Source organism: Phasianus colchicus, chromosome Z, assembly GCF_987193195.1.
Source record: "Phasianus colchicus chromosome Z, bPhaCol1.hap1.1, whole genome shotgun sequence".
NCBI lineage: Eukaryota > Metazoa > Chordata > Aves > Galliformes > Phasianidae > Phasianus > Phasianus colchicus.
Window position 1 is genome coordinate 36,743,578 of NC_143476.1, and position 12,563 is coordinate 36,756,140.

The 12,563-nt window shown below is 39.8% G+C and overlaps 1 protein-coding gene across 4 annotated transcripts in view; it reads right to left on the bottom strand.

Moving 5' to 3' along the window:
* The window catches only part of SVEP1 (sushi, von Willebrand factor type A, EGF and pentraxin domain containing 1), a 122,647-nt gene that overhangs the window by 11,838 nt on the left and 98,246 nt on the right, over nt 1–12,563 (bottom strand). For all 4 annotated transcript variants that reach the window (XM_090132326.1, XM_031608351.2, XM_090132327.1 and 1 more), the window contains 8 exons: nt 12,183–12,408; nt 11,193–11,348; nt 9,336–9,399; nt 8,144–8,317; nt 6,991–7,164; nt 5,015–5,188; nt 3,426–3,602; nt 2,469–2,639 (listed from right to left, as the gene is read on the bottom strand). In XM_090132326.1, the coding sequence (XP_089988452.1) occupies nt 2,469–2,639; nt 3,426–3,602; nt 5,015–5,188; nt 6,991–7,164; nt 8,144–8,317; nt 9,336–9,399; nt 11,193–11,348; nt 12,183–12,408 (1,316 nt within the window). The remainder of the gene's footprint in view (nt 1–2,468; nt 2,640–3,425; nt 3,603–5,014; nt 5,189–6,990; nt 7,165–8,143; nt 8,318–9,335; nt 9,400–11,192; nt 11,349–12,182; nt 12,409–12,563) is intronic.

Genomic DNA, 12,563 nt, shown 5'->3' on the forward strand with positions numbered 1-12,563 from the left:
GGCAAGTGCAGCTGTGGTTGCAGCTCTCCCATAGAAGCCAACGAAATCTGCTTTTTAATTACAATATTTACATTAACTAACTCGTTCAACCGGGTCAGAATGTTTCAAGCAGGCTCAGGACACATTAGTAATCAGCTCACAGAGCCAAAAACAATAAGTACAGCATGAGTCATTGCAAAGAGTGCTTTCATGTTGCTTCTGATGTAGACCACAGAGGCTTGGGTCCTGTAGCCCTTTTGTTAGGCAAATCCCTCAAATGAATTATAAAGCAGTTCTGAAAGATTATTTTGACATGTGTCACAAAAACATGTCAGTCCTCCCAAAAGAACCTTTGGTACTTTCTAGTTCAGTTTTTGGCTGAAAGGAAGAGGAGAAATTGTTCTTACTCCTAGCATACCAAAGACAGGTTTTTCCACTTTGTTACACTACTCTCTGACCATCTGTCCACTTAATCATTTTGCATTTCAGAATAATTAACCCCACCACTTAATCCTCCGAACAATCTCAAGGATGCAGTAGTGTTGGAAACAGGATGTTGGAAAAAGGAAACATGTTTGACAGTTCTATGCATATCATCCCTTCCAGCTTTTTAGTTACCAATGTCAAGAAATTCTTTTGGCAGATGATTACAATCCTGTGCACAAGGGCTAAGTGTTCTAAGGTACTGTTCTGTCACAGTAAGAAAAAGAAGTAAAACTGGTGATATAAAGGAGGCGTTGAAGAATGCACAGCGTTGCAATGTGGAGACAGCATCACAAAGTTTTGCTAAATATCTAGCCTACGAAAAGTGGATATTGTGCTGAGATCCCTTGAATTCCACAGCCACCATAGCTCAGAAGGAAATAATAAGCTACTTGGTGAGCTTTTCAGAAAGAACTCTGTAGTTTATGAGTATACATTTCCAAAAGAACTTTTGGATGCCTATCAACATCTGAAATAACTATCTGACTCAATAACTATCAACATCTGAAATAACCATGCTTCTACCATGGATGTCCTCTTTTGGGCTGCTCAACAGCTGGTTTTTCAGGGCAGTGCCATGCCATGATCACACAACTAGGAAAATCATGGTTTTCAGAGACAGCTTCCCTGTCCCTGAAATGTTCATGAGTTAAAACTCCACTTCTCAGCCTCTGGGTCTACTTAAAACAATCTGCTGACCTGTGACTTTTAGGCCAGGCAATTTTAACTACTGGATCCAGAATTTTAAAAGAATGTCTGCTTTCACGTAGTAAGGTAATTCAGATTAGCTAGGTCTACTTAATGTTTTGATGGCAGAATTCAAACCAAAAACACTGACAAAGGGACCCTGATTAGTCAGTCAGGGTCAACTCTGTATAAAAACCTCCACCTCCAAGGGGTTTCTCATCTAAGCAGAATGGTTGCAATGGAGGGAGGGTGTACTGTTACTTCTATTTTAGACGTTGGTTGCTAAGACACTTGCAAGCACAGAGGCAGATCTGACAACTTTGATTATGGCTCCGATGTTCCCAGGTCACTGTTCTGGGACCTCTCCTCTTCTGCAGGAATTCTCAAACTCTGGGAATGTCACTGTTTATGAGCCAATCATGTGCCCTAAGGTTTTTGCTTTTAATACATTTCTGAAGAGAAATACGAGGCTCAGTTTATGGTGGCTATTACAACATTTGAGATAAGACTTCAGAATGCAGATAAGTTACACAGCTATAGATTGATCTGGTAGCAGGAGTGAGAAGGGAAACGGCATAAGGCAGTGTTTCTCCAATCAAAGCTCTATGACCTTGGAACTCTTTTGCTATGCCTTACTCTTGTTTTTGAGAAAGCACTTGAATATACTGATATCTGATATGTGTTCAAAATTGGTTATTTATACGAATCTTCTCTAATTTTTTTTTTTTTACCCGGTATATCAAAAAGTGTCATCTTCATTCTGTCATGTCAAAGGTAGAAAGTGAAGACTATCTTTAATATTTTGTTAAAATCACAAATCTTCTGCAGTACCTAGTGTGCACTACTTAGTGAGCTGTATCTACTCATCCTTAAATACTTTTCTGTAAGAGAATTTTCAGGAACTGCCAAGCTGTAAACACAGTGAAAGGCTAAGCATCTCTTACTTTCATTTTCTGCAATACGTCATCTTTGGTTGTGAAAAAACAACTAGCAGTGTTTATTTGAAGCAGTTCAGCATGTCAGCAACATGACTGGTTCTGTCACTTTCTCACAAAAGATGTGAGAGGAGGGATCAAAGGTGATGGTTATAACACTGTAGGAATAGCCAGGACTATAGAGAAAAATTGGGGAAGTCCTCTCTTTCATGTGGAAATAAAACAACACTCTGCACTTAAAATGCCCTGGGTGAAATCACGGCTGCACTGAAATCAGCAAAAATTTGGCTTTTGTTTTTGTTGCAACTACGATGACTCCTTCATACTCGTGGCTAATTAGTAATATTTTTTTTAAAAAAACTTCTGTCATAAAAAAAGATTTACCTTTGCAGGTAGGTGGTGTTGTCCATGTTCCGTTTTCTAAGCAAATGCTCCGCAGGGGTCCTTCCAGCATGTAACCACTGTAGCATGAGTAGGTGATCATATCTCCATACTGATAGAAGCTACCACGGATGAAAGCATTCTCTATGTGAGCTGGGGACCCACAAGATATCTCTAAACAAAAGAAATCACAGAGTTTGGTAAGCTATAATGCCTGTATGATATAGTTTCCAGTGCTTCATCCACAGGACTCAGGAGATGTTGAGACACCTCTGGTAAAAATGCAGTAAGTGGTGCTTCACAGTGTGCTTCACTCAGGGCAAACCTGTGACACATGAACAGCAGTGCGCATGGAGATGACCAGCCACAGCAGTTTTAAGTACTACAGCAACAGCAATCAACCATATACAGCAAAAGCTATGAGATGGTCTCATGATATACATGAGGTTGAGTCTGCAGGATGATGTCACTGTTTGCAAGAAGCCAAAAATCTTTCAGTCATCTTCTGAAAAAAAGGATTTTCCATCAGTGTCATTAAATACAATAAAAGTCTGCTTTTCCCTATAGCCCTTGCTTTACCATAATCTCACAGGCATTCTCAGGATATTCAGGGCATTCAACAAGTGAATCTGGCTGCAGTGCTTGCAAAATGTAAATTGAGAAGAAAACAACAGCTAGAGCTGAATAGATGATAGTATGAGTGGCCATCAACTCATAAACATACTCTGAAATAACTGTTAGAAGGAAAAATGAGCCCTTTTGTAGAGCTTCTTCGGTTGTTCCTATGTGCCAGGGTCGCTAGAAGCAAACTAGCTCTCCACATGCAGATAAAAGATCCCTCCATTCTGAATAACTACAGCTATACAGAGCTGTCACACTGCTGTTTGATACAGATGCTGTCAACAGCCCTATGGAACTGCAGGGATCTGTACTTACTGTATTGTACTGTACTGTACTTACTTTCACACTTAGCTGTTGTAGGAGTCCAAGTCTCATCAGCATTACAAGTGATCACAGCCTGCCCTTTCAACTGGTAGCCTTCCCTGCACCTGATGGACACATTCTGACCCACGTAAAAATCCACTTCAGAGAGGAGGGCATTCTCTGGGATTATGAAAGGCACGGGACAAGGGTTTGCTGTTGAAAGAAAGGGAGTGAGGGAAGAGAAAAAAGGAGACAGAGAGGAATGGAACTTTAGAAGAATTTCTTCAAATTTCAACTTCAAATTATATGAAGAGCTATAGAAATGGATGCTCATCACAAATCACATTTTTAATTTGCTGTAAAACTATGAGGTTTGGGTTATAAAATAATGAAAAAATTTTTTATTCTCTTCAGTCATAAAGCCTGCTACCATACTCTAATGAAATCTGTGGAAGATATAGCTAAGGATCTAAGTGAAAAATATCTTACATTTTACAATCACACCATTCTCTCTTTCCTTCCTGCTTGTCAAAACCTTAGTGCAAAAAAGTCAATAAAAAGAGTCAGACTCTTTCCATTCCTTGATCTGTGGGCCTGGATCAATACAGACCAGCATGAAATCCAGATCCTTGAGCACAGACATTAGAGTTTAAAAATTCTATAATAATATTACTTTCTACTGGCTGTGAACTTACTGAGCTATTTTTGTATAGTCTATTGATCTCACCATGAGCATGGAAAAGGCTGGACTTGTATACATCAGAGATTAATAGAGCTTCATAAAGCAAATATCCTGTGAGCCTGCTGCTGTACAAAACCTATAATGCCTCAATTACTACCCTAAGACAACAGAAGATCTCAAAGGTAGTTACAACAACAGGGATGGTTATTATAGATGTGCACAATGGACATGTTTATAAGGTGGTATTTCATAAAATCACAGAAAATTTACGTAGACATTTAGTCAAACCTTCTTAAAGCAGGACCAACAAGGTGGGGCCACTCTGGGCCTTGAACAGCTGAAATATGAGTATTTTTAAGTACAGACATTTTACATCCTCTCTGGTCCCATTACAGTTTCTTCAGATACTCAATTGGAACTTCCTTTGGGGGAACTTGCGTTCACTGTCTGTCAAACTACTACTACAAACCTCTGAAAGAAGTTTGGCTCTTTTTTATTTCCACATTGCCAACAGTTAAACAAAGATAAGGAAGTCTCCATTGCCTTCTCTTCCAAAGGCTGAACAAGCACTTTTCTCTTACCTGCTTCTCATAAATCAAGTTGCTGACTCCAACTGACTCTATTCACTAAAAGCATTCCAAATAAAAGGAATTACACTGAACACAGCTTGTTCTTTTACTGTCATGCAAATGCACTCAGACAAGATAATGCTTTGGCATATGTCAGTAACTGCTTCCTTTGTTCCTTTATAAAAACATAATGTGCACCCGCAAATTTACAAACCTAGTTGCAAATTCTGCTCTTGACCACCCCAAAAGAAAATTACAGTACATCTCTACCAATATCTGCAGAAGTTGCTCTCAGTTACTACCATTATAAACTAAGAGTAATCTACTTGCTTGCAAGTTAAAACCCTTTTTTTCATTACAATGCAAACACACACGTTTACAGAGAGGTAAAGGATTACTCCATCTTCCATCCCTTGAGCACTCCGCTGTAGGTTCTCCTTCCAAACTGTATCCGCTCTCGCAGAAATATGCTATAGTACTGCCAACTGTATTATTTTCATAAATTGCCTTCCCATTCAACAAAGAAAGTGGAACTTTGCATCTGGTCTCTGCAAAGAATGAGATGTCATTAATGCAGCTTGATATTAGACTTGGACTTGCAACAATTCCTGAACTACTCATATAGTATGTTTAAAGTAGCAGCCACAGACCAATAAATCAAGAAAATCAACAAAATGTTTAGTAGACACAGTACAGACTTGCACAGAAGCTAGGAAAGGAGCTCCTCCCAGTGACAGATAAATGCTACTGCCACATGTTTATCAGGTCAAGAAAATTTGTCAGTGCTGGGGAGGATACATTTATGATCTTGTACTGGGGTGAATAGGGCAGAACATGTAAATGGTTCTTTCTCACTGCTAAGAAATACCTCAGAAATCTGCAGTCCTTTGTAACTTCCATTTTGTCAGACAAGAAATACCAGGTGAAATGCAGGATGGTGCAAGATGCTGACGCTTAAACTACTAATTATCCCCTTAAGATTCTCAGCTGTGTTTCTGAAACCAGCAAGCAGTCAGCTCAGGTTGGGTTACTGCTGCTACACAACAGACTCTGTTCCATGTCCCATTTACCATTCAGTTTTCCTGAGTGGTCAGAATAATAGGATGACTTAAGATTGAACTAGCAAAGGCAAACACATGGTAGTCAGGCAACAGGAATAGAAAAGTTAGGAGGAAGTAGTTGTACTCAACATTGTTCAAGTAGGTCTTTCTTGACATCATGCTTATTTCTACACTGCTAGTTAGTTCTCTTAGTTGCCCCCGACAGTATTTGTGATCTCCTCTTTGATAAGGACTTCCCCTGTCAACTTTGCAGATTGCTCCTATAAGGTATGCAAAAGTATTGGAGAACTGCAATGCACAGTGACCTGTGTACTGTGTGACCACCCAGCACAGCATCTGATAATCCTTCATGCAGTTTTCATGGCTCTGGTGACAAGACCCTAACACCTGCCTTGAGCAGAATATCATTATTTGTTTTACTTGGGTGAAGCTGTCACATGCATGTTGGTCCCTTTAGAATTTGTGTGAACACCTGGTTGTGGAGAGATCAACAAGTCAGCTCCATTGGAGAATGCCAAAGGAAACTAAGGCAAGCAAGCAGAATGTTAGAGTCTATCCTGGGAGACCAAGAGCATGTGCAGCAGGCACATGAACAGCCTGAAAGAAAGTGCAGTGGCAAAAAAATGGACAAATGTATTTCTTAAAGAAAAAGCAAGAAGCACAGACTTTATCATTTTATGGCTAAAAGGACAGGAAAGGACAAAACTCATACTTAGAAGTAAATTATATTGGAATTCACTGTTTCTATACACTTTATATTTTGAACAATGTCATCCAACAATACTATCTCTTCATATCTAGAACTTCACTTCTTTTGCTGTTTTTGTGTTCAAAGCCTAGTTTCTAACCACTGCTGCCCAATCCATATAACACAGGTATTTCTTGCAACAGGGCCTATTGTGGGAGCATCAGAAAGCACCAGCGTGCAGACTGGTATGTCATGCATTCACAGTATTTGTTCAAAGGAGGATTGTGAAGGCTGTAAGATTGTGAGATTGTAAACAATGCCATCTCTCTAATCAACTAAGATTATAAAATTGCAGAATAAGGGCTAGGGAAAAATGATGTCTAAGTCTCCGGATTTAGTAACAAACACCGTTCCTTTTGACACATTTCATTTTTTCAGGCACCATTTTCAATACATATCACTGAACTGCTTCCAAAAAGCAGCTCACTCCCTGGACCATGTGACACACATGGATATCGGGAAAGCTACTCCTTATTCCAAACTAGAGCATGCCAGGCTACAAAACCTACAGGCTATCCGCCAGGCTACAAAAAATGTTTACCTTCACACAGTGGTAATGGCTTACTCCAACTCCCATTGGCAAGACATGTGATATTCTGGGGTCCAACAAGATGGTAGCCAGAGCTGCACACAAAGGTTACATTACTTCTGTATGTGTTTCCTGTAGAAATGGCCTCTGCTTTTTCTACTGTGGGATACAGCCCACAAGTAATTCCTAGAAAAGAAGGAAAGTTTTTGCTATTGTACAAAGAAGCTCATTCTGCCTGGCTTGTACATCCTGTCTAACAGCTCTATTCACAGATGGAATTAATGGAAAGATGGGAAGAAAGAAGTTGGGAAATACAGTATGGAGAAAGGTTATTCAACTGCCCTCTCTCCTGGGATGGAAGCTGCAGACACCAGAGAGAGAACCCATCCTAGTGCATCTAGTTGTAAGCTATGAGATGCATTCAATCAGACAGCGATACAGAACATTCCTTGTGAGCAAACCAGAGGCTGCATTTTCAGGCTTCTCTGCTCCCTGTACAGTGAAAGATGTTCTCAGGATGTCTCCAACAAAAATGAGAGCAGTTACAAAAGACTGTGCTCCCTTCTACCGGTCACACAGTGGAGACTAGGCACACTCATCAAAGCTAAGAGAGAAGAATCCAAGTGATGGGATGTCACCACAAGAAGATGGAAAATAACTTACTGGTAGGGATAATAAAACCTGGCCGTTTTATTTACAACTCGTATGAAATAAGTCTTAAACCTTTTTTCTCATGCTTGTACAATTAATTGTCTACTGCTGCCCAGAACCAAGATTTTTTCCTAAGAAGAAAACTCCTGATCTCCAGACATGCAAAGGGTCCAGGATATATTAGCCTTTGAATTGCAGAGTCAAACCTTCACAGCTTGTCATGATCAAGGCCTTGCACATCTTAATGTAAGGCAAATAAAATGTAACAGGCCACATTCTTCCTCTAGCAACCTGAGCACAGAATTACGCTTGTGCTGTTTTAATATGCTAAAATGAGCTCCCTTTAGACCTGAGAGAGACTGCCAATGAGAACTTTTCAGCTAGCTTTCCCTCTAGCTCCTTCAGTTACAGCCCTCCAGCTGGAGAGGGAGACCAGGTGGAAGCCAACCAAAGTACTCTGCCAGTTAGCTCCTCCAGGAGGACTGCCAACATGTTGCTCTGCTTTGCTACTTACGCCTACAGAAAGGAGCAGCGGGGCTCCACTTCTTGTCGACGTGGCAAATTCTTCGGCTTGGTCCCTGTAGTTCAAAACCAGGGTCACAGCTGTAAAAAGCCTCACTGCCAAACAGGAACTCTTCTCCTTGAACAGATCCGTTTTCGATCATCTCTGGGGACCCACAAGATACTCCTGTAACATAAGGGAATATGCTCCAGATACAGTGCACACAGCATACAGCTTCTCCAGAGTTTTCCCTGTGAGAAACAGGGAAAGAATAGCACAGTGATTATAAGGGCATTCCCAGATATTTGCTGTTGAGTAGCAGAACAGTAGCAGAGTCATGCTTCGTGCTCCTGATTATTGCTGAAAGACAAAATCAATTATGGCTGTACTGGCAGGAAGCCTTGGGAAATTACATAGTTGACACCTAAAGTCAACAGCTGAACTCCATGTAAGTAGATATTATGTAGACAACTTCTGTTTTGGCACTGCGGTCAGAGGGAATCAGGCATCTCACAGAATCTAAGTACCCTTGAAAACCAGTATCCATAGAATTACAGCTGCAGCTGTTGGTAACTAAGGTGGTCAGAGAACCTTAGAAATCCCAGAAACCATGATCTCAAATTGGCAGAACTGCTTAGATTTCAGACACCACCCTTCCAAAATAGAAAATAATCTGCAACATGACAGTTATTTCTTGTATTAATAACCTCATGAAGGAATACAGCTCTCCAATTTCCTGATACTCTTTGTTCAAAGTTTCAGAAAAATTCTACTGTTCTTGTCTTACTTAAGCACGAAGTTAATGCAAAATATTTACATTGCTTTACACCATTAGTAATCTTCCTTCAACTTATCAGAACATGCACAAAGACAAAACAGCAGAAAGAATGTCTTGGACACAGAACCCTGTGTCTGAAATAAAGCATACAAAAGTGAAAATATTCAACATCAACTGCTTTGGAACTTGTTTGCCCAGCTTTCTTAGAGGCAAAGGGCACAGAGGTGGGAAGGTGTAGTGATTTCCTTCACACTGTTACCTGTATACACCAGTAATTCTGGACATCTCCCAGGGTGCAATCTGTGGTACTCACCAAAATGTTTTAGACATATGAAGACACTGTGAGTTATAAATCAGTTATAAAACACTGTGTTTTCAACCACCTTTGACCACATTCATCAAATGAGAAACTCAGATGGAACATACTTCTGCATGTTGGCACTGAGCCACTCCAAAGCTTGTCTTCCTGGCAAGTCCGTTCTGTATCACCCTGTGAAACAAGAGACAATACTCAAAAAACAATTACACCTTTTTTCCTCCTTTAACTCTAATATCCAGCAAGCCCAGTGAACTTTCCCTCCATGTGCAACCCACATCAACAGGGAGCTGAATGCTACAGGCCAAGCAGAGTGTGAAAGTGCAAATTATTGTTTGCAGACCAATTGCTTGAGGTCAGTTAGTCATTTCCCTTGTCTGTCTCCCTGGAGTACCACTGTTTTTGTCAGTTTTGCCATTCTTGTTCCCAGGAATGTGTTACCATGGCACGTCTCCTTCCAGTACCCCCTTAATGAAAATTTAACTTGCATTCTTTTCAACAACAATTCAAGCCTGTGGTTTGTAAACACACTACGCTGACTTTCATCATGTCTCAAGCACTCCTGCTTTAAATTTGGTAATAAATAATAATATTTCTTTCTCATGTGCATATTTTACTAATTTCTTAGTTTAATCCAAACTTGAAGAACATCCAAAATTCTCCCCTGAATTAATATACTGTAATTACAGATCAAGCCCAATGAGAAGGGTAGCTGTCTGGAATAAGTGCTGTATGGCACTATACCCAGTGGGCTGAACTTTCCAGAGGAAAAATATAAAAACACAGGAGAACAGATTGACACTAGGTGGCGAAGCTGGTATATAAAGCATAGATCAATTTTTTACTATTCAAAAGCTGGCCTCTTAAGACCAAAAAACACGCAATTTAACAGCAACTCTACCTATCTACCTAAATATCAACTTAACCCTTCATCCCTAGTGTTATTACACGTGGCAACACAATGCAAATGAGATTTGTTGTTACCTGTGCACTCTCTAAACTCTCCTTTTTATAAATACTGAGTGACCAAGTGCATAAAGTTTATGTTTATATTTATCATTGGTATTACTGCAGTGTCTAGAGGTGTGACATTGCATTTTGCTTGTATACATAGAACAGAGAAGGGAGAGACAGCCTCTGTCCTGAGGACCCCTTGCTGAGTGTCCTGTATACTGGCATCCCCTGGGGCTCATTGTGGCCATGCTGTGCCTCAGAGACCAATTTATGAATTCACAGCAGCTTTTGAAAACACATGATGGAACTGTAAAGTGGTTAGCATGCGTCCTGACAACTGGACATCAAAGGTGCTCCAGAACTCAGATAGAGGTAACGGTGCTCATAATAAAAACAACATGGAGGTGTTTCCACCTCCACGAGTGCATAAAACTGCCATTAAACAAACTGCAGTCTGTCTCATAAAAAGGAGAGAAAAAAAGAAATAATTTCCACACCATCTAGCAATATCACAGAACTGAGGGCAGTAGCATTTTTCTCAAGCTTTGATTTTTTAACTCCCAATGCTTGGAATGTTATGAAATTGAGGGAAGAATATGATCTGAGATCAGAGAGCTGGTACAAGAGCAACACGTGAGAAATCAATTCTTCTATGACTTAATACCAGAAATATGTATCACTGTTCACAGAAGTAATAAAAATTTTTTTAAAGTAATGATTTCAGAAGGCTGAAATAATCTTCACTTAAAAAGTAACACTAAAAGGTATTCGCTGAATACATATACTTGAGCAGGATGTTTGTAGTTGCTTCAGTTATTTCATTAACACATTGAAAGAATACCCCAGACAAACTGTGAGCACTCTACATAACAGTAATAAAAGCAGATACTGAACTTCTGTAGCAGCTAAGGGTACGCACTAATGCAGAGCAGGCATAATATATTCTATGTCATCACATAAAAACAGGAAAGGACAACTAAAAGTTTAGAGTGTTAGGGAATGAGTTTGCTTACTTGTAATTCATAGCCAGAATCACATTTATAAAGAACCACATCTTTATAATTGAATTTGGTGCCAACCACAAATCCATGCTCTGGAGATTCTGGGATCCCACATGACACAGGAATGCAAATGTCATCAGAAAACTCCGGCATCCAAACACCACTTTCCTGAAAAATAAGTGTGATAAGAAAGTGTTAAGCATCATTCTATATGCTCAATTTGTACTTAAATGAAAAATTTAGGGAAGTCATAACAGAAACATCCAATACCTGTGGGCTTATAGATGTGGTTAATGTAATGTTATCTGTGAAATACTTAACAAAACTCAGTAAGTACCATTTCCAGAGGGTCAACAAAGGCTGGAGTTTAGCTTTGAAAGAAGTGCTCAGCTTGCATTTAAAACATGGGAAGAACAAAGTATGAATGGAGAAAGGACCTTGAAAAACAAGTTCCTTTGTACAAGGTCACCTAACAGCTCATAGAACACAACAGGAGAAAAATGAGAATGAGAATTGCCCAGTTCCATGTTCTGCACTTTTCTCCTGTCTGAAAGTTCAATATCATGACTAAGTGCTTCAGCTGCCCATCCCTGTTCTCTGAAGGAAGCCTGATACCTGAACAGAAAATCATCAAACACATTTAACCCCTGCTTCAATTGATCTTTGTAAGGGCAATATAAGAGCAGACCTTCTCTAACAAGAAGTACTAATCCTGTGAGAAGTACATGATTTAATCTCTGAAGTGTGATAAAATGAATGCTTTTAAAAGGACAGCATTCGTTTCTGACAGAAAAATAAAATGTCAATTTCCAGTTCTGAAAATCTACATGAAGAAAACTATTAATTATTCCTACTGGAGAACAAGAAGGCATACTACATTTTGCAGGACATGCTTTTCTTTTTTATTGTGTGCATTTAAAAGCCAAAAGCTAACTACGCAAAAAAGAGGACTCCTGAATTCAAAAGAGCCTGCAAGATAAAACAGTGCAGATAACAGTATACCTTGCATGTGGATGTGCTTGCTCCCACCAGAGTGTAGCCTTCTACACATGACAAAGTGATGTTTGTGCTTACAGTGAAGTTGTCCCCAAGTACTATGACATGGGTGATATTTCCTGGGAGAGAACACTTTCTGGGGCAACAGGAAATACTTTGAGGAGACCATTGTCCATCTTCCTGACAAGTGCATACATCCACCTCTGTCACCATTGTGTAGCCTTCCAGGCATCTGCAACAAGAGCACAAACATCTGACCACAGAGATACAGCTAGGGATGAACTGATCTCCTCATTACAAAGACAGTCATTTTTCAGCATTAGCTGTTCATAAGCACACCCTGCTAGAAGCATGCTTATATCAAAAGCATTCCATTGCCATAGCCGG